This window comes from Cavia porcellus, unplaced genomic scaffold, assembly GCF_034190915.1.
Source record: "Cavia porcellus strain 051 isolate PalLab524CR breed Dunkin Hartley unplaced genomic scaffold, mCavPor4.1 scaffold_21, whole genome shotgun sequence".
NCBI lineage: Eukaryota > Metazoa > Chordata > Mammalia > Rodentia > Caviidae > Cavia > Cavia porcellus.
This window is the reverse complement of record NW_026947504.1, coordinates 47,013,161-47,036,319: the sequence shown is the minus strand read 5'-3', so window position 1 is coordinate 47,036,319 and position 23,159 is coordinate 47,013,161. Positions and strand designations below refer to the sequence as shown.

At 39.1% G+C, this 23,159-nt stretch overlaps 1 protein-coding gene across 1 annotated transcript in view; it reads left to right on the top strand.

Annotated features, from left to right (window-relative positions):
* The window catches only part of LOC100721187 (phosphatidylinositol 3,4,5-trisphosphate 3-phosphatase TPTE2), a 50,514-nt gene extending 28,895 nt beyond the window's left edge, over nt 1-21,619 (top strand). Inside the window, exons 11-16 of the mRNA XM_013140822.3 lie at nt 5,646-5,726; nt 8,211-8,316; nt 11,355-11,443; nt 16,741-16,833; nt 19,224-19,294; nt 21,130-21,619. Coding sequence (XP_012996276.2) covers nt 5,646-5,726; nt 8,211-8,316; nt 11,355-11,443; nt 16,741-16,833; nt 19,224-19,294; nt 21,130-21,247 — 558 coding nt within the window. The 3' untranslated portion in view covers nt 21,248-21,619. The remainder of the gene's footprint in view (nt 1-5,645; nt 5,727-8,210; nt 8,317-11,354; nt 11,444-16,740; nt 16,834-19,223; nt 19,295-21,129) is intronic.
* Nucleotides 21,620-23,159: the final 1,540 nt, after the last annotated feature.

Sequence of the window (23,159 nt, the reverse complement as noted above, 5' to 3'; positions counted from 1 at the left end):
CACCATGCTCTGTTGCCAAGTGCTATGTACCACTCTGCCTTGGAGCCTGCTGAGTATAGACTGAAAAATCCACAAACTACAAAACAAATAAATCTTTCCTCTTTTAACTTTGGGTGTTTGATATTTTGTCCCACAGTAAGGAGAAAGTAACCAAAGCAATATCTACAACTAAATGATAATGCTGATGCAATATATTGGAACTTATAGGATGAAATGAAAGCAGTCCTAAGAGGGAAATTTATACCAGTTAGTATCCATATTAGGAAGACAGACAAAGCTCAAATAAATAATGTAATGTTGAATCTCAAACTTCTAGAAAAGAAAAAAAAAAAAAAGAACATGTCAAGCCCAAAGCTTATACAAGGGAAAAATTATAAATATCAGAGCAGAAATTAATATAATTGAGACTAAGAAAAACAATACAATCAGTGAATCAGAGTTAGTTCTTTGAAAGAATAAATAAAATTGATAAACTTTTAGCCAACCTTATTACACAAAGAAAAGACTCTAGTTCATGCACTCACAAACGAAAGGGTAAAATCACAACAGACCCTGCAGAAAACCAGAAGATCATCAATATCTACTTCAAGAAACTTTGTTCTAATACAATGGAAAATACAGATGAAATGGACAGATTCCCAGATACGTATGAACTACCAAAGCTAAATCAAGAAGATATAAAATTCTAAATTGCTCTTTATCAATCAAATAAATTGAAAATGTAATTAAAAACCTACCAACAAAGAAGAATCATGAAGAATCATGGTCCTGATGGATATAAAGTTCTACATAAAATTTAGAGAAGATCTAAGGTCATTAATCCTTAAGCTCTTCAGTGAAATAGAGAGGCAATATTCCCAAATTCATTGCTGGAGGCAAGTATTACCCTGATACCAAAAGCAGAGAAAGATCCAACCTAAAAAGAGAATCACAGGCCAATATCCCTAATGAACATAGATGCAAAAATCCTAAATAAGCTACTGGCAAAGAGAATGCAGCAAAGCATTAAGAAGATTATATACAATAACCAAGTAGAATTCATTCCAGGTATGCAGGATTGATTCGACATATAAAATCAATAAATGTAGCACACCATATCAACAAAGTAAAGGATAAAAATCACATGATCATCTCAATAGATGCAGAAAAAGCATTTAACAAAGTCTAACACTCATTCATGATAAAAACCCTATAGATAGTCTTTATCCCAGTCTGATAAAAGCTATCTATGACAAACCAACAGCCAACATCATACTAAATATGGTGAAAAACTGAAAACTCACTCTAAGACAGGGATGTCCACTATCACCACTCCTATTTAATATAGTCCTGGAAACATTAGCCAGAGCAATTAGACAAGAGAAAGAAATAAATGGAATAAAAATAGAAAGGAAGAAGTTAAATTATCATTACTTGCAAATGACATGATACTATATATAAAAGATTCCAAAAACTCCAGAAAACTTATAGATTTAATAATCAAATTCAGTAATGTAGCGATTATAAAGTCAACACTCAAAAATCAATAGCATTCCTGTGCACTACAACAAATTCACTGAGAGAAATTAGGGAAGCCACACCCTTCACAATAATGTCCAAAGATTAAATATTTAAAAATAAATCTAATGAAGTAAAAGATCTATACATTGATGATAACAGTTCTCTGAGAAAAGGAGATCAAGGCAAATATCAGAAAATGGAAAAATATCCCTTGCTCCTGGATAGGAAGAACCCACATAGTGAAAATGGCCATACTCCCAAAATTGATATACAGATTTAATACAATCCTGGTCAAAATACCATTAGGATACTTTACAGAACAAGAGAAAACAATCCTAAAATTCATTTGGAAAGAGAATACACCTAGAATAGTGAAAGCAATTCTGGGCAACAAAGGCAAGGTAGGGGCCATCGCAATCCCTGACTTAAAATTATACTACAAAGCTACTGTGATAAAATCAGCATGGTACTGGCAAAAAAACAAACCTGAGGGTCAGTAGAACAGATTACAAGATGCAGACAATTCTCTAGAAAAAAGATAGCCTCTTTAATAAACAGTAACAGAAAAACTGACTTTCCACATGCAAAACACTAAAATTAGACCCTTGTCTATCACCATGTACTAACCTAAAACCAAAATGGGCCAAAGATCTAAATATTAAAACAAGAACCACTAAATCTACTGGAAGAGAAAATAGGTAGAAATCTTGAAGACACGGGCATAGCAAGGGACTTCATAAACAAAATCCAGACCACACAGGAAATACTTCAAAGAATAAACAAAGGGGATACCATTTTATTAAAAAGTTTTGCACATCAAAAGAAATCAACAGAGTGAAAACATAACATACAGAGTGTATAGACTGGTGCAATCATTGTGAAGGTCAGTCTGGAGATTTCTCAAAAAGCTGGGATTGGAAGCCCCATTTGACCCAGCTATTCCACTTTTAGGCATATTCCCAGAAAAACTGAAAACATCATACCACAGTGATATATGTGCAAACATGTTTATAGCAGCACAATGTACAATAGCCAGATCTTGGAAATAACCTAAGTGTCCATCAACTGAGGAATGGATAAAACAGTGTTGGTATTTTTATACAATGGAATACTACTCAGCTATAAAGAATAATCACATTGAGATATTTATAAATAAATGGGTGCTGCCTTGCAAGCAGGCAGTCGTGAGTTCAATCCCCGGTACCGATAAAAAGGAAAAAGGCAAAAAAAAAAAAAAAAAAAAAAAAGGGCACAGCTTGAGACCATACTCAAAAGTGAAATAAATCAAACTCACATGTATAAATATCAAATAGTTTCCCTAGTGTAAGAAATGGTAAGAATACATAAAAGTATGTGGTAATCATGATTCCCCATTATATTGCTTTGAAGCCTTATAATGTTTTCATTCTTTAATTGGAATGGTTTTATTCTTGGTTGTTTGATTTTATGGTCTGTGATGGTATGAACAGTTATTTTGAAGAAAACAAGACATTATAATAGCTAGTGCTGATTTAATATCATCTTGTTTTGAAGTCCTACCAAGCTTTTGTTCTTCTGTCTCCATCGGTTTTATCATGTTGTATCTTATTGGATTTTATTGTATGTAATAGTATAAACACAAATTTTTATAGACAAGGAGATAAAATACAAACCATTGTTTTTTTTTTCTTTTAGTTGGTTCTAAATACCCTGTAATACTTTCATTCTCTTGAATGGTTTTACATTGTCTTATTATGTTTGATGCTATAGTACATGAAGGTATACTCAAATATTTCAAGGAAAGAGACACTATGGTAACTACTGTTATGTCAGGGTATGTGGTGAAACATTATGTTGCTTAAATTGTTCTGTTCTGACCTGTGATAAACCAGAGTGGGGAAAAATTTTATTCAGTTGTTCCTCAGACAAAGAGCTTATATCTAGAACATAAAAAGAACTGAAAAAATTGGACCTGCCAAATTCAAAGACCCAATGCAAAAAATGGGCAGCTGACATGAATATGTACTTCTCAGATAAAGAAAAACAAATGGCAAATAAATATATGAAAAAATGTTCAACATCATTTGCCATTCGAGAAATGCAAATTAAAATAACACTGAGATTCCATCTCACTCCTGAAAGAATGGCTATCATCAAGAACTCGATCAGTGACATATGCTGGAGAGGGTACGAGGAAAAAGAAATCCTTCTCCACTATGGTGAGAGGGCAGACTGGCGCAGCCACTGTGGAAATCAGTATGGAGTTTTCTCAAAAAACTAGGACTAGGGACTCCATTTGACCCAACCATTCCCCTTTCTGTATCTTTCAAAAGAAAAGCATCATACCACTGCAATATCTGTGTACCCATTTTTAGAGAAGCAGTTTGTAATAGCTAATCTTGGAAATAACCCAAATGCCCATCAAGTGAGGAATGGATTAAAATGGGGTCTTTTTATATAATGGCATAATACTCAGTCATAAGGAATTATAAACTCAAGACGTTTATAAGTAAATGGATGCAACTAGAGGCCATACTCATAAGTGAAATAAATGAAACTCACATGTGTAAATGTCATATTGTCTCACTGCTGTGAGGAACTACAAGAATAAATAAAATCCAGAAGGAACAATAGATATCGTGAAATGGGAAGAAAGTGTTCAAAAGGAAAAAGAATCTGAGATAGGGGAAGGGGAAAGGAAGGAAGGGAAAAGGAAGAGAATACAATACAAGATAGTTATACTACTAGTTTATCTTGGTTCGTTAAAAAGGCAGATTTGTGCTAATATTGTTCAGAGCATTTTTAATGCTTGTACTTGTACTCTGATTAACTACTTTAAAGACAACAATACTCAACGTATTAGCTGTTGTTATTCTACTATTTTATTATGAAATGTAAAACATTTTCCCATTAAAAAGAAGATATTGAATACCCAAATTAATTAGATAAATTCTCTAAAGGGCCTGGACTCTTTTGAATTGCAAGGTCAAGTCATTTTCCAGCTCAGAACATAGTCTCTCAGGTATAGAGTTATTTCTGCATAGTCAGTATCCAGGGGCTCTGTAGATCTTTCTTGGAAACAGGTGAGCTGTTTCTATCTCCTCAAGCAGGGTTCTCAGCTATCATACTGCTGTGATCCTGCTGAGAAGTTACTGTTTACAGAACAATCCCCCAACAACCTTCTCATCTCTTGGCCTAAGTTTAGAAAAGAGAAGCTGCTGGATACCCAGCTCTCTAATCCCACCTGCTGCTTTTCTGATTTCTCATTTGAGACAGGAAGGTTTTGAAAATGGATGCTGTCTCCCCCCACATCCTCCAGGGGCGCAGCACTTGGTCTGTGGTCCTTGGGTTGGTCAGTGGGGCCAGTGCCTGAGGGTGTGTGGAAGGCAGAGGGGGAAGGGTAAAGAAAAAAATGGTGTTCTAGCAGACTGGTTTTCAAAGTATATGTTGTCATCAGTGAATTCTAAAATTGAATTACTAGATTTTGATTAGCATTTTTTAAATAATAATAGAGTAGAATGGAAAGTATTAAAAGACAAGTGTTCTGGGTGCATTAGTGCGTGTGAGAGAGATAGGTTTATTAATGTGAACTATTGTTTCAAAAATAAAATAGTTAAAAGCCATTGATCCAGAGCTCTAGACTGGCAGCTAGGCTCTGCTACTGGCAGGGCTGTGCTACTTCTAAATGGCTACTCTGAATCCATAACAGCTCATGTGATTTCTTCGGAGCTCAGCCTTCTAGTCTATAAAATGGAAAATAGAAAGATTGGGCTAAAAAATTTCTAAGGTGTCTGATAGGATGGCACATGCCTGTAGTCCCAGCACTCAGGAGGCTGAGGCAGGATTGCTTTAAGTCATCGTCCAGCCTGGGTTACAAAGTGAATCCAGGACCAGTCTGAAATGCATAGCAAGACCTACACTCAAAACTACAATAAAGAAAAGTAAGAAAGAACTTCTAAGTATTTCCAGCTCTTCAATTCCATGTCTTTATGAATTTCAAACTAGCGAAGTTTTTATGGCTTTACTAATTTTGTCATTCAGGGTACCCTCCTCCCAAGTGTTGCTGGCTTAAGGAAATAATGTGCTTGCATTAATTTTAACAATGCATAGCGTAGGAGAGGGAAGCATGCGGTGGAAGCACCGTTGTATTATCCCCTTTTCTATAGGAGAGTATTCAGCATTTTGGGGAACGACGAACAGATAAAGCCAGCGGCACTAAATTTCAAGGAATAGAAACTCCTTCTCAGGTGAGTTTTCTTTTTTAAAGTGGGCGATTCTTTAGAGAAATGCGTTAGGATTATTTGGGGTTTTCTGGTTTTTCTTTGGCGATGGGACCTCACGGCTGGGAGTTCTTGGGACCCATCTGCCTGGAAAGCTCACTGTTTTGCCATAGGGCTTGCCTCACCCCAACATGGGTGATCCATTTCCAGCTTTTCAGGGGCTCTTTATAGATTTTCACTTCTCCTTTAAAGGAGAAACCAATCTTTGTACCATTTGCATTCCAGTGTCCCCACCCCAAGTCTCCTTTGTTTGCAGTGAGTGCTTTCTGTGGGTGGGTTGTATTAACTTTCTGCTACAAACCTTTGTTTTAAGCTTCTTAAGAAGGCAAAGTCAGAGCAAAAAAGCCTTGAGGGCCCTACTGACTTATATTCTTTAATAGAACATGGAGAATCTGGTGACAGGAGCCAGAATTATGTTAAATGTATTTACTTCAACAACTCTCCCTATTGGGTCCTGACCTAGATCTCTGATCTTCCAATGAGTATACAATGGAGGTTAAATAACAAGAGACAAATTGTATGAATTTTAACGCTCCAGAAGGGTCAAAATCCTTTAGTAGTTGAGCTCACAACTCCAAGGGGTATGACAAAGAGTTCTCTGGATTAGCCCACTTTTACTAGGACCAAGACAAAAGGCAGGGAAAGCACAGGAAATGAGCAGGACCTTGGGAGTCACTTCAAAGACTTATATAAGCCAATTTAGGAGACTCACCTTATCTCCAAGATAACATTTATATGGTGGGATTGAGACTGTAGGAGTGAGATGCTTGCAGCTGCTGTCTCTATTTACTTAATTAGTGTTGGAGCCAAGTGTCCACAGTTGTGTCCTTACCATGCCCTTTGAGGTATCTCTGGCCTCACAGGCCACTACAGGCCTCAGCCAGGACCAGTGATTCAGAGAGGTTCACTTACTATGAATCAGCTCCCATTGCCAGGCAAGGGGCCGTGGCCTAGGACAGACTCACAGATACACACAGAAAGCCAGTTAGTTAAATTTAAATCCTGCTCAGAGCCACTTTGTAGTGGTCTCCAACATCTGCCCATACATCTTCCCTTCCTTGTTCTGTGATCACTCAGTTTTCTGAACTTTAGTTCTGAACTAGCATACCCAGGCTCCAACCATTATGTTTTCTGATTCACTGGGATCCGAAACAACTCAAAGACTCAGCTGCAGGTTTGACATTGATACTGTTAAGGCCCAGGACAGAGTGCCCTCTGCTGGGTGATAATCCTTAGCACTGCCACATTCCGCCCTTGCATCGTGGTTCTTTATACTGATCACACTGCATCCACTCCTGCACTAGAGCTTGCAAGAGCCTCTTTCATCATAGTTCTTTCTATTACTGGCCACTTAGGATCATACACTCAGGTTTGTCTGCTCACTGCTGACCAGATCAGAGGAGGCTATAGATTTGGTTAAAAAGGAGAAAGGATTCATTTCAAGCTAGCTCAGAGGAGATACAGGGGCCTATTGCCTCAAATCATCGTCTTACCATCTACAGGAGTGCAAGGGTCTGTTACAGTAAGGAGCAGGGCAGCGGGGCACAGAGACACAGTGCAGATCTCCACACTTGGCTTCATCATCTCCAGCTCATCCTCTTCTTGCTTGTGAAAAAGAAGCCAGGCTGCTGGTCTCCTGGAATGGGCATCTTTATGTTCTGTCACTTCTTTTGGGCTGAGCAGAAGAGAGTTGGCTGTGGCAGGAGAAAGTTTAGAGAAGTTGTTTATCTCTAAAAGAAAAAAAAGCCTAACTTTTAAAGTTCTATTTCCCCTTGTCAGTTACATTTCTAGTTGAAATTGTGGCACTTAATCTTGTTAGCACGGTCCAGTTGATTCAGGATTAAAAGTCTTCAAGTCCTTGAAGAAAGGTCCAAGAAAATCCTCATGAGCAACTTGTCAAGAGGGTGCTGATGAGGTCAAGAGAATTCCAGGGCTTCCTTGCAAAAGCAGAATGGAAAGTGGAAAGTTAAAAAAAAACCATATCCAGCAGGAACAGAGAATGACGTGTAATCTGCCAGTGACATGTGGAAGGCTTCCTCTGCAGTCTCCACAGCGCCCTTCTCCCATGACTGTAGCCTCGAGCAAATCGCGAGCTTCCTCTAACTCAGTGACGTTTATACCCTGAGTTGATAACACTGTGGCTGGGTTTGTTCTTGGTTCTGACCGGGCGCCCTCTCCGTATAAGCAGCCCTGCCCGGGGAACTGAATCTCTCCATGTTCCTCCCCACAGCATGGGGCAGCACACACTAAAATGCTGCGTTATGCAATGATGCCCTACAAATGCATCCTTAATATAAATGTGCCTTTAAGGAGTGATCTGCAAAAAGAAAAAAGGAAAGGGGGTGGGGGAGGAAGGCACTGGGGAAGAAAGGAGGGGTTTGGGAGGGAGAAATGAATTCTGACTTCAGACGTTTCATCCTCGCTTAAACCAAGGCTTCTGTTGCTTTGCAGGGTAGATATGTTGGATATTTTGAAAAGATGATGACATTATACAACTGGAATCTCCCTCCAAGAAAAATACTCACAATAAAAAAAATCATTATTTATTCGATTCATGGTAAGTGCCGTATTTACAACTGAAGGCCTGGGCAGGATTCCCACTAATTGGGAGAGTTTTGTTTGTAGTGAAGTATACACATACACATGATCCTAACTCCACAACTGTCTTTCCCGTTCCTCCCCTGGAACTGCCCATCTGCCAGGTGAGGCATTGTATTGTCAGCTCTCTGTTGTCCATCTGCTTCCCTTTCTCCTCATTCATGGAGGGCTCCATCCTTTTCTCTTCTCTCTTCTTATTCTCATTGTTCCCCTGGCCTCAGACAAGGGCAGACCCTTCGGGGTACGGTCTTTGGCAGAAGTGAGAAAGACCCACGAGCGTCTAAGAGTACTTCTTTCCCAGCCCCAACTCTGACTCAGGCTCATCCTGGCAAAGGCATCCTGGATCGTTTTCTCACCTGCTCCTTTCAGAGGCCCTTTTTTCTCATCACCGAGGTTTCTTCCTTTCCCTGCTCTCCTCCTGTAACCCTCTCACCCCCAGCGCCTCCATTTAAATACCCGATGAGCAAGTGTTTTGCTTTATTTGTTGCCATATAACTATTGAGTATGTGTTTGAGGTCGGACCCCACGCTATCCTCCCTTCCCTGAGGGTGTCCCTGGGTGATCACTAGAGAGAAATGCGTACATAGATAAACATCAGATCACATTGCTACAACACAGAGTCAAGGGAAGGGATAAGAAAAGCTTCCTAAAAGGCTGCACTTCTGTCCTCCCCTGACCTGAATCTCCATGAACATTTCAAGGTTAGGAGGAAGCAGGGCTGGGTGGGAGTCTCTTCCAGCCCTCTAGTAGTAGTAGTAGTAAAAATCCTTACCAGTTTGCAAGCAGTTTAACTGCTTCCAGAATGCAAGGAAAGAAAAAAGCTGTGGCTGAAAAGTCGCCATCGCCCAGGCAAGCAGACAACAGGTCAGACTGTCTTTTTCTGGGTTATGAGAAGAAGCAGCAGGGAGAGCAACCAGCCTCCAGCCCGTGTCTGTTCCTCCATCTCCCACCGTGCTTCTGCTGCAAGGATCACTCTCTGGAGAGGTGGGAACATGGGCGTCTCACCTGGCGCTCGTCAGAGAAGCAGCAGGGGGGTGATACTTCTGAGCAGGACAGTTATGCCAGCCAGATCACATACCATGGGGAGACGCTGAGCCCAGACCTGTAGGCCCATGGTGCCAGGATGCTAATATCCACTCAGATAGCCTAGGGGTCTGGCCTTCTGAGGAGTCACACAAAACAACATCGAGACATGTTTTCTTTCATATTTTGTCCAATTATTTGGAAATTTTAAAAAGCATTTAAAATATAAATGAATAATTATTCATTAAAATGTAAAGTGCTTTTTTCAAATTATTTGCTAAAATTCCCCTGGGAATTTTAATGGCATTCTACAAACAGATTACAAAAGTTTCTGGCTTCTGAAAGCAAATTTCAAGCCACCGTTTCTGGGGAAATTTTGGCCTAGATTTCTGACCAAGCATTGTACAGGCTGAGTCTTGAAACTCAGCCTGTTGGAGCAGGAGGCTGCTTGAGCAATCGTCTGTGAAAAGCCTTTGTAGACTACAAATTCCTGGACAAAGTTCACTTTGTACTGTATCACAGGACCCTTGTGAAGTGTGAGGGCTGGAGTCTTATGGCTGGGCTGACTCAGGACCCCCACTGGAGGCAGGCCTCTCACAGCAGAGGCACCAGGCTTGCCTGACAGATGGTAGAAGTCTGGAAACACCACTGTCCTGCTCCCCTTTCTTTCCAAACTCTGTGAGGCCCAAAATAAAAGATCCAGACTGCTTTATGTGCATACTCTGCCTCAATTTCTCCTCTGTTACCAATGGGATTAACAATATCAATACAAATGTCTGCTGGCAACAAGCATTAGGCTGTGTTAGCCTTCTGTTACTGTAACAGATACTTGTGGTACATCAGTTTACACAGATAAAAAGATTATTTTAGCTCACAGTTTGGAGGTGTCAACCTATGAATGATTGGCCCTGGTTCCTCCTCTGTGGAAAGAGGAAGTATGCATGGTGGACCAAACTATTCACCTCCTAGCCAGGGGGCACAAGAAAGAAGAGAAAGGGCTGGGGTCCTAAGGTCGTCTTCAAGGGCATGGTCCCTGGTCCCCTCCAACCTCCCAGTAGACCTGGGTGTCCTCACAAAGGTGTCCACCACCTCTCAATAATGCTACACGTACATGGTTTAAAATGTTTAAATGTGTGAGAATTAAAATCAATACTGAGTCCTTATCATGTGGTTATCAGTATTTGATTTTATTTAGTCCTACATTTTACTGGTTTCCCGTAGACATCAGTGGAAGGGAGGTCTGCAACTGGGATGGGACCGAGGGATCTGAGGCAAGGAAATGGTGATTCCTAATAACACACTGACCACAGGGTGCTCACAAAATGCAATTAAATGAAAACAGTATGAAATGAGCAATAAGAATAATGAATGCATGGCAGTATTTGAAGGTGATATACACAGGGTTGAAAGGAAAGGGGAAAACGTTCATTGGAGGCTTCAGAAACCAGGTCTCTGGGGAAACGCTGTAGGAAGTGGGGTCATGTGGACAGAGAAAGAATGAAACCAGTGATCTGTAGTGTACACTAAACATTCAGGAATGCTTGGGGTAGCTATCCTGTGTTTTCACAGAAACTGCTTTAGAAACTAGATTGAAAGCAGGGCAAGAATTTAGATTTTCTGTTATTTTAAAGTACCATCATTAGAAGTCTAAAGAAAGAAACATGTTAGCAAGAAGGGTTGCAGGCCACCTTCCTGAACTTCTTTTTCTCTAGAAAAGCCCAGTGGGATTTTCATAGGGCTGAACTAAATGTTTGGCTTTTTTGTTTTTTCTTTCTGTCCAGTCTAAAACATTCTGCTTTGGGAGTCAGAATTGCCTTGAAGCCTTCTCTTTCAAAGACAAAATCATTAGAAGACTAAATGATTAAGTATCACCACACTGTTAACTGGAATTGTTTTCTTTTCTAAGTCCATGATGTTGACTGCATGACATTTCAATCTTTGCTTTAACCAGCACATCTTTTTAACTGTACTTAGGTGTTGGTAAAGGCAACGGGAGTGATCTGGAGGTGAAGATAGTAACGCAGCAAGGGACTGTCTTTTCCTGTTCTTCCACAAACTATAGGGTAAGCGAAAGCACATGAACTGACGTTTGGTGTTCTTTTGAAATCTCAATGCCAGTGAGCATGCGACTTTCCCAAACCATCATTTATCCCAAAGAGATGCCATGTTGCTTTGAGGTTACCAATACACCTTGGGGATGCTGATTTTGGATGAAAACTAGAATCCAGTCTACCTCATTGTTCAAAATAGTTTTCCAGGTCTCAGTGTTGTTCTGCCTTTCATTTTCCCACAAACGCTGAGCATATCCCCAGGGACCTATCATGGTTTCACATTCACTAATCTGGTCAGTTTTTGCCACGTTACCTTCTTGGTCATTTTATCTTTTATTGTATAGTATTGATTCTAAAATTTTAGTGTGTCTGAAAATTGCTAGGGAGTTTATAAAGATGCACATTCCTAACCTGCACTCCCTAAGTATTACACAGCGGGTCTGCAATGGGGCCCAGGTATCTAAGTTTAACAGTGTCCTCACTGACTGTAACTCAATGTTCTGTGGGATGTATCCTGAGAAGCAGTGTAGGGGTGTACTTATGAGCTGGGGAGAAACCTCTGTACCCAAAGTAGTAGGGCTTAGCTAAAATGCTGAAGAAATGCTTAATACCATAGATCTTTTCTAAAACAGTAAAAAAGTTTCTTTCATAGATCTTGTGTTTTAAGGTATCATTATTCTCCCCATACCCTTTGTTTTGGTCTCTACTGAGAGCATTCACATAGGCCTGATCCTTAACTTTCTATTGTTTCTTAAGGAGAATAAAACCAAACAAAAGGAAACAGAATAAAGCCAAGCAAAAAAACAACAATAACAATGAAAGTGATACATAACTTCAAAACAAGATAAAAGAAAATCAGCAATGGCTACCATAGTATATCTTGTTATCTTCTAAATAGCTGCTTATATCATCAGACATATAAAAGCAGACAAAACAAAATAGAATAAAACCAATGTAAATAAAGCAATGAAAGTGATACAGGACTTCAAAACAAGATAATACAAAATCAACAACAGCTACCATAATGCCTCTTGTTATCTTCAAAATACCTGCCCAAACCATCAGAGATAATAAAATCAAACCAAATAAAATGAAATAAAACCAATCGAAACAAAATAGTGAAAATGATACAGGACTTAAAAACAAGATAATACGAAATCGACAATGGCTACCATGATGCTTCTTATTATCTTCAAGATAGCTGCTTATATCATCAGACACAATAAAATCAAACAAAACAAAATAGAATAAAACCAAATGAAACGAAACAATGGAAATGATACAGGACTTCAAAACAAATAGTAGGAAATTAACAAAGGCTACCACTTCCCTTTTGAGATGTTTCTTCCCCCTTCACTTTCACAATATCTGTTGCACATTTTGGATCCCACTAACTCCTTCCATTTATTATACTAGGGAGACAACCTGATGTTTCCCTATGTGAATCCAAATCCCTTAACCTATGAGCATGATCTCAAGTTGCATCCATTTACCTACAAGAGCCTTGAGATAATCCTTCACGATAGCTGAGTAGCTGTCCATCGTATAAAACTATCATCTTTTTTATCCATTCTGCAGTTGATGGGTAAGTTACTCTTGCTTTTTTGAGTTTCTGTCACATGAAGAATTGTCTTCTCTCCTGTAACCTTCAGTCCTTTTGAGTCAAATGTGTTTCTTATACACATATCAGATCCTGTCTCCCAATCCATTCTGCCTGTGTTTCTTTTTATATTAATAGTTATGACTGACATACACTGGCTCATCTCTGCCATGCTATCCTCCTGCCATTACCCCCTACTTTTTCCCAGTCAGTTGCCTGCCCTGCTTGTGGTCCCCCTCTGCTGCTGTTCCTGAAACTGTGGTCATCTTTATCTCTCTCTAGAATATCCTTCAGCACTCTTTGTAGGGTTTGTTTGGTGGCCATTAATTCCTTCAGTTGTTCTTTATCATGGAAGTATGTTATTTTTCCATTAGTTTTGAAAGATAAGTTTTGTAAGGCACATCAATCTGGGCTGTAAGTTGTTTTCTTTCAGGACTTGAAATACTTCACTCCAGACTCTTCTTGACTTGATGGTTTGTGTTGAGAAGTCTTCCATGATTCTGATGGATTTTTTTTTATAGGTAATCTTTTTTTTTTTCTTTTCTCCAATAGCCTTTAATATTCTGTTTTTGTGCTGAATTTCTGGGATTTTGGTTGTTATTTGTCTGTGTGTAGATTTATTTTGGTTGTGGCTAGTTGGAGTTCTATATGGCCACTTATCTGTACGTCAGGTAAGTGCCATGCTTGGGAAGTTTTCCAATATTATTTCTGTAAATAGTCTTTTTATGTCATTTGTGCTGGCTCCTGCTATTTTGCTGACATCTGTCAGTCTTCTATTACTTTTCTTTGTGTCGTTTTGCAGCTGTTGAATTGTTATTTCCTGGTTCCCTGTTATTTTTAAGAGATCTTTTCTGTTGCAGCCACTAGCTGAAATTGTCTTCAAGGTCTGAAAGTTGGGCAGCCCACTCAGGATCCCTTGTATTTCTTAATAAATATATTCTGCTCCTTAAAAAAAAGTCTCCTTAAAAAAAAGTTTTTCCAGCTTTCAATGGAATTTTTAATTTCCTGGATATCTCTTTGAATCTGTTTCATGGATTATAATTCTTTCCTATATTGTTCATTCAAGGTTTCCATCATTTTCCTATGATCTTATTTATCTATGTTTTCTTTAGATATGCTCAGCAATTCTTTCATTGTGTTTGCCATTTCTTCTTCAACCTGAGATATTATTTCTGATCTGATTACTTTACAGCCTCATGAAGTTGTCCATTTACTTAAGTTGATATCCTTTCAGAAATTTCAGGTGGGCTACTTCAAATTTCTTCTATGTCTGTATCTCCTAGACTTGTTCTGTGTTGGCTGAAGGTCTGAGACTGCCTTTTGCTCCTTCATCTTCTTGGATTCCTCTAGGCAAGCTAGCTGTGGGATCCCAGGCACTTTCTGTGTTGGCTGCCCATTCACAGTGCAGGGAAGTGGACCAGGCACCTGGGTTTCTCCTGACCTGAGTTCCCAGGGGAGGCAGTGGGGCATGGGGCAGGTTTTTCCAGATATGCACAGCTACACCAAGACTCCAGTGACGGCAGGAGGCACATGGGGGATTGGCTGGCTGGTTAGCAGTCCCTGATGGTGATGGCAGCCAGCGGGATTGCCTAGCCTTCTATTCTTATTTTCAAAAATACTTTTTGCCTTTTTGAGACGGTCTTGCAATGCAGTGCAGGCTGGCCTTGAGCTCACTTTGTAGCCCAGGCTGGTCTTGAACTTGCAGTGATGCTCCTGCCTCAGCCTCCTGAGTGCTGGGATTACAGGTGTGCATAATCACACCTGGTGTTTTTTGTAAGGTATTGCTGTGTAGTTCAGGCTAGCCTTGAGTTCACTACATAACCCAGGTTGCCTTCAAATTTACAGGGATCCTGCCTCATCCCCCCAAGTGTTGGGATTACAGGTGTGTGCAATCATACACTTTCTTTAAACTATCATTTATTCTTTCATTCACTGCATACCTTTCCCTAGTCTTGCACAAACTTGGGTAAAAGAATCATATTAAATGAAAATTCAGTATTTGTTTTAAAGATACAAGTACTGTATGGTAGATGTAGGGATTATAATACGGGCAGTTTCCACCCCAATGATTCAGACACCTTAATCAATCCCAATTTAGCCAATAAGCATGTATCCTGCTACTGAAAACTTACTCAGACTTTTTAAAACTTTCATATTGTCTTTCTCACCTTGCCTTGACCCCTTAAAATTCAACTAATCACCATTACACATTTGAGATTTCTCTTCAGTCTCTTGTGTTGTCACTGCTTCTATGTACTTAAGGCAGGACCTCATTTGTTAATCCCAAATTTTCTCCCCACTTTGTCTTTTCCCTTACATGATATGGTATATATAATCCTACAATGTGCAGCATGAAATAAATGTTGCTTTCATTGTGAAAAGCTGCAGCTAGAGCAAAATACACACAGCATGTCTAGAGGCAAAGACAGTGAACTTCTTTGACTCAACATTTTTGTTCTGTTTTGTTTTATTGAGACAGGGTCTCCCTATGTAGCCCAGGTTAGCCTGCAATGATCCTCCTGCCTCAACCTCCCAAGTACTGGGATCACACGCATGCACCACCATGCCTGGCTTAGACACGCTCAACACTCTTATCTGTAAAATAAAGACCATATCACAAGTGTTAATTAAATAATATAAAGTTATTTTGTAAACTATAGATTACTAAATAAATATTATGCAAGATAACTCGAAGGCCACTCTTTCACAAAGGAAAATTCTCACCGTGTTCTTTAGCAACCTCACTTTTATTTCCTTGGCTTTTGAGCTTACAAGACATAATAGCCCTAACATACTTGAACTTATTTCTACCAGTAACTTGACCCACAGATTCTCCTCTAGTAGAATAAATCATCCCCTCGGGTTTTAGCACAAAATTGTAATTCCTACTTTGTGTTTCTGCTGGCATTTTCTCCCACGTATGGGCTAAGCAGCTCCCATGTCCAACTGTAGTTCTACTCCTGCAGCAGCATTCCATACTTCCTGTGGCATCCCTCAGCTCCTCACCGCACAACAGCACATTCAGTCTTCACTGTACAGCTTGACACTTAACTCTGCATCATTCCACTATAGCTCCTTGTGTGCACAGTTTCCTGAAGGACAGATTGAATATGAACCTTCTTATGCATTTTTCAGAGGACCTTGCATAGACCTTTCTCACTGTGGTTGCCATTTCTGCATGGCAGTAAATTGATACTTAGATTAGTTCCAAAGTTGTTCATCCCAGAAACTTAATGTATTTTTGCTCATTCCATCTATAAGCCTACAGTAATGGACTGCCAATAGTCCCATCAACAATGCATGATTTTTGGTAAAACATAATCAGTTATTCATTACTTTTTGGATGTTGATGCTTAGCTTTAACCCTGAGCTTCTTCATACATACTTAAAAGACTTCCCTACAAAAAAAAGTCCCAACAAAAGAAGTCAGATTATTACTGATGGTTAAACAGTAATGCTTACTTGGTTAAACTCCAGTGGAAAATCTAATACTTTACCTTCCAACAGGGCTCATAACCTTCAAAGATGTATTGCAGTTTCATAGGAAAGATGATTAACATTTATTCATACATAAAATTAGTGGGCTACGACACTGAGTTTTTGATAAATTTAGGAAGCCCAGATAAGTGAAAATTAACTTTACTATACACAAGTCTCAGCAGAGACTTGTGAGTCTCTATAGTTCTGAATTCCATGTGTTTCTACACAGGTATTTCATGACATTGAAGCAGACAGAGTAATAATTAATATATTCAATTGTCCAACTCTGTATGATGATGTGAAAGTGAAATTTTTATCTCCGGTGAGTAATCAAAAAACAATCTCTGCCACTTTTCTTGTCTATTTTGAATAATTTTGGTTTGGAATTTTTTTTGTTACAAATCCCAACAAGGAAGACAATAGCAATCCATCAATGCCCAAGACAGGGAGGAAAGTAACAAATCAGATCCACTACAAGATTTTTAAAAAGAATATTTATTTTGCTTGTTCTTTTTTCTAAATTCTATGCAACTTGCATTATTAATTTTCAAACAAGAAAAATACAAAAACCAAGATGCTAAAAAAAAACAAGGATATCTTTAATTGTATAGAAGTGTATACATTTTTGTTTTATATCTTTAAAAAATATAGTTGTCTATATAATCTACAAAATACTTTAAAGCAAGGGAGATTTTACTTTCCTTTGAATTGACACGTCGTAAATGTGTTTGTTAATCTAATTTACTTCATGAAAATGTAAATGCCTTCCATTGTCATTACTTTGAATATCATTAGTGTGTAATTTATGTTGGCCATTTGTTTTTCTTATGTTGAACATTTCTAACCCTCAATAGTTTCATTTTCCTATTCATTCACTGGCAATGGATCAACTTAAAATTTATTGCTTGTTCCTTCCTGAATCCTTTGCTGGTTCCCTGTTGGAAGATAATCTGTTAAACACTGAAGGCTTGAAGCAAGTGGTCTAGATAGTTCCCGTATCAGTTTCCCCTTGCATGTGGAGCCACTCTGAATTCTTGACTAGAAGTCTCTAAGCAGAAACAGTATATAAAGAATACTGGAGCAGGGAACTAGACGATGTATAGTCCTTGTGATTCTCAAAGGCTATGACATGAAAGCACTTTTAAGGTATTTAGGTACTTTCGTCTGTCATCATCAGTATTGATGGTCAATTATTCAGTGTAGTTACACTTTGTAGAAATGAGTTAACACATGTTATATATAGTTTCTTCTCATTTAGTCTTTAGGCCTCTCTCAGGACCGTGGCTATAAATTCCAGCATTACTTTGACAGGGCTCCAGGCAAATTGTCATGGACGCTTAACAATGTGTCTCTCACAGGATATTTCTTTATCCTGAGCGTCCAGCAGGCAACCAAGTGCCCCTCTCCCAGGAAACTTGTTTATACTGGTAGACACCTCTGTGACGCTCGTCCAACCTGTGTCTAATTTATTCCTAGTAAGATGGCCACCTCCTAGAGAGCCTGAGAGGAGAGTTAAGCCCAGGTGTGTTGGGCAGGTGAGACAGAGAGAAGGCCACATGACAGAACGTGAGAGAGCAGAAGCAGTGTTTTATTACTTACAGATCCCATAGAGGAGGGCAGCATACCCCACAGGGCCAGTGAGAAGCGGGAAACATCAGGAGCAATAGAGACCTAGGATCAAAGCCTTCACTGGGGTCAAGGTGTCACCTTAGCAGCTCTCCCACAGGGAATTCCAATGGGTGAGTTTAAAGCAAATGGATATGAGTTTCATGATTCACAGTGAGACTGAGAAGTAATCACTGTGACATATTTGCACAGGTTCCCCAGGGTATGGGGAAGAGTGGAGCAAGATAAGCTGTACCTAGATGCCCCACAGGAAGTGGTCAACAGCTTGGTTGGAAAAGGCAAACATCTGGGTTGATCATACTGAGGAATTGGCAGGGAGCACAGAACTGTGCCAAGGATGACCGAGCCTTGTTTCTGGTGGGAGAAAGTCTAACTTACATTCACAATAGGTGCCAAGGCCAAGTAACTTTTCAGAATTCACTACAGAATGTTTGAGTATAAGTAGGCATAGGTCCTTAGTAGTACTATCAAAAACAGATTAAAAGACCAGTATCTAAAATCATGGCAAAAATACATCTTTGTAAGTGAAATTGCTGTCATACAGTAAGTCCACATTTAAAGTCTCGAGGAGCTGCCGTGCTGTTCACTGTGGCTGCATCATTCTGCGTTCCCTCCAGCAGTGTGGGAGACTCCAGTTCTCGGCATCCTCAGCATCCTCACTGGTGTTTTTTGTTTTGTTCTGCTTCTTCATTTTATAGTGATCCTAGCAGGTGTGAAGTGGTGTCATTGTGACTTAAGAACCTTCATGTGCTTGTTGGCCATCTGGATATACTTTCTGAATAAATGTGTATCTCAACCCTTTGATCATTTTTTATTTGGGTTGTCCTTTTGTTGATGAGTTATAAGTTTCTTAGATAATCTGGATAAACGATCTACATCAGGGATGTGACTTACAAACATTCCTCTTCCACGGCTTTTCAACCCTTTCATGCCCTTTAATGAACAAAGTTTTAAAAATTTTAATGAAGTCCAATTTACCTGTTTTTATTGTGCCTTACATTTGAAAATACTGATTTTAGTCTTTGTAATCATTAAGTACCAATTTTGTTACAAAAATAATCTTTTTTTTTTCCCTTATCTCTTTAGAAGCTTCCCAAGCACTATGACAACTGCCCTTTCTTCTTCTGGTTTCACACATCTTTGATAGAAAAAAACAGGTAGGAATGGAATATAATCAAATAGAAACCGCTTAACTTCAAAGTCTGGATGTGAGGTGAAAGAAGACTTTTGCCAACTGTCATAAATTTAGTTTGTAGAAACTAAAAAAAAATCGAGTCACTGTTCATGGCTTTACTCATCTTAATATGATTATTTTAAAGTACAGCTGTTCTTGAGACGTGCTGTTGGGTTGGCCTCAATGCCCGTGTCACACAACTGTAAGTTAATGTGTGATGTGCTCACGTCTTGACTGTGAGATGAGCTCCTCCCAAGGAATATGGAGTCCTCAGGAAGTGTTATTTACTGATGGCTGACCACCAAACTTCATGCTAAACACTGGGATAGAGGGAGGCTGCTGCTAAATTAAAAGCTGATCTACAGCAAATTATAAAATATGATAAATATTAATGCTGTCAACTAGAAAATCATTGGAGTGTGTGTGTGTTGCTAGGAATTTAACCCAAGGCTTCATACGTGAGTTCTCTAACACTGAGATACACATCTGGACCTACAGTTTCATATTTAAACATGATTTTCTAATAACTGAATTGGGAAGAAGTATTAACTGAATTAAAGATTATCACAAAGAATCTTCTACCATATCTGAAAATTCACTCCTCAGTCTATTAATTCTCCATTTTAAAGCATTGTAATGGTTGGTGGGAAATGAGATTTTTTATAAAAGGAAAAATACTTTAAAAGGAAAGGAATATAAAAGGAAAAATACTTTAAAAATCACTCAGATCAGACTTTGAGAAAGCAGTTGTGATTATATATAACATGAATTGTTACATTAAGATTTTTCTTCAGGTCTATGCTAGATCTAGTTAACACCTCAGGTCTATAGTAAAGCAACACTGGATCTGCCCACTTGTAATACACACACGTTTCATAGATATTTTTTTTGGTACTGGGGGTCCAACTCACGACCTCACGCCTCCCAGGCAGGCGTTTGTGCCACTGAGCTATATCCCCAGCCCCCACATTTCATAGATTTTAAGGGAGTAAACTTTGGATTGAATGGAAAAAATACACTGATTTTTTTCTGGATATATACAATGAATTTTGGTTCTCTCCAATAGAGAAAACTAGGTGGAGTCTCATTTACTATTTCTCAAAGGTAGTTCTGACTAAAGGATACTTTTATCCTTTTAAACACCATCTTCTTAAACATATTAGCTCATTTTTATTGTCACTTTTATATATTTCCACAGATATTTGTGACATTTAATTTCACATATTGCTTGGTAAAGTTATGAGATTGGTGTTTAGTAAAAAGTGCCCACTTCATCATTCAAAAAACAAACAGTATTTGATTGCCAGGTTTTATTATACATCTAGTCTCTGGCTGATTTCTATCACTTACAGGAATTCAGATACACCAAACCTGAATATTGTTAATTCCATGAGAGGTGATGGAGGTAAAAGAATCTGTAGCATGTTACTGAGGCCCGTTACTGAAGATTCAGGTATTTTGTATCTCTTTACGGAAGTAGAAGGAGCCAAGAAACACACATAAAGGGCTGAGTCTTACTCGTGGTGAGCAAGTCTTTTTCTAAAGTTCCATCAAGGCTGCTCGAATTGCATGGCTTTTCTATTAGTTCTCAAATATATCATGAACTGGGCATGTTGGCACACAGTGGTAGTCCCAGCACTCTGGAAGGCTGGATGAGAGAATCACATGTTTGATCCCAGCCAGGACAGCTTAGCAAGACACTGTTTCAAAATTAAAAATAACAGGAGGGCCAGGGATCTGTGAAAAGGCCTTGGGTCCAATCCCCAGCACCAATTAATTAATTAATGTAAAATGCAGTCATTGTTTTTCTATCTTTAGGCTTTATCTACCAAGAAATCAACTGGACAATCTCCATAAACAAAGAGCATGGAAAATTTACGGTCCAAAATTTGCAGTTGAGGTGTATTTTGATGAGAATGAACCAGTCCTGCTGTAGCTCGGATCTAATTAAAGTGCACCTTCCCTCTCCAGAGTGTCTTTTGCAATCTCTGCTACATAACGTCTTCTGACTCTGTCTTTGGTGGCATAGCTATATTTGTATGTAAAATATGTGTAATCTGTTTCTGATAAATGGTTAAATATATACAAAAGTGTATGTCTTGTACTTTGATAAGTTTGGAAGACACAGCACACAGGAAAATTAGGTATCATTTTGAGAGCTTAGAAATAACAGACCTTTTGTATCAAAATGACTGAGCTATTTTAACACTGTAGTCCCTGGCATCCTCCTGTTATTCTAGCTGCTCAGAATGCAGAGTCGGAAGATGAGAGTTTGAGGTCAGTCTGTGCCACCAAATAAAGTGATCCCACCAGAGCATGTGTCTTACATATTTTTGGATAAATACTTGTTCTCTTGTTTTACATTTATAACTTCAGATTTATTTAAAAAAAAAAAAACTCCTATTTTCACCGACTATTGACATCTATCAGATAGGCAGCAAACAGTTTTAAATGCAAAAAAAGTGTTTCCCTCACCAGCCCCTCATCCTCAGCACACTTTTCTCTTTCCAAGCACACACAGGTAGTTTATAATACTGTCACTACACCCACAAAAAGACCTGCAATATTATGCACACGTACCAACTCCTCATGCGTGGAATCACTGTGTACCCCAAACATGTACTGATAAAAAAATTTTTAAAATCACACATACACAAGGTCTTGGTAAATATGAAGGACAAAAATATTCTGAGTGACTCCTGTTTTGTATAACATCATTAGCTGCTGACTGGTGTGATCCAAAAGAGATCACTAATAATTTTTTTTCTTTTTCTTTTTAAAGAGAATAAAACCAAACAAAACAGAAATAAAGCCCATTAACATTCTTTCTTTGGTTTTGATAGCTACTTCATTCTACTTTCCCTGCCTCTGTATCTTCAGGCCATCACCAGCCTTGAAAAGTTCTATTTTTGGCTTTATTGAAATCAACCTTATTTAGATGATTTTCTTTTTTTTTCTTTTTTTTTGTTAAGGCTCAACAATCTAGGCCAAGTTGAGTTCACGAGGAAATGAAAAGTAACAACTAATAACACCTGTGTCTCTGCTGAAACCACGGAGGCACACATAGACAGCTACACAGTGTCACAAGGTCATATAATCTTTTTTTGTCTTTTCTTTTTTTTTTTTTATCGGTACCGGGGATCGAACTCATGACTGCCTGCTTGCAAGGCAGGTGCTTATGCCACTAGCTAAATCCCCAGCCCCAAGGTCATATAATCTTACAGGACCACCACGGATACGTGGCCCCTCCCTGAAATGTCGGGCATGGCCAGATAACTCATTCCTTATAGCCCCTGAGCTCTGCAAAAGGCATGCAGTAAAAAAAGGAAGAAATAAAGGGGCTGGGGAATTTGGTAGACCACTTCAATCAAGCAACTTTGTCCCTGGCACACTAACCTGCCGGGCCACATGGGTCAGCCTCTCAGCAGTCTGCAAATTGCCACCGTGTTGGGCTTTGAGTGGAAACAAAAGGACAGAGAAGGGCTGTGGATAACAAAGCAGACATGGATGGGACTACAGCTCTGAACCACGGTGGGCACAGGACAGCAGCAACATGCACCAGCCAAGGGCCTGAAAAGCTGCTGGGCAGCCTGGCTCTCCACTTAGCGATCCTAAAAAGGCCTCCATCGGCCAATGCAGCAGCCCGGCTAAAAGTTTTCCTTTCCTCCTCTTACTCTGGCTCCTGAGGGAAAGGCCAACCACAACGCAACAACAAAGCATACTCTCAGGACTGCTAACATTATTCACTGTATTTTGAATTACAAAAACATGTCTTGTAGCAAGACAGGTTGCATATATTAGTTTTTATTCAGAGGGCAGATTATGTAACAGGTTTAGGCAAATAGGAA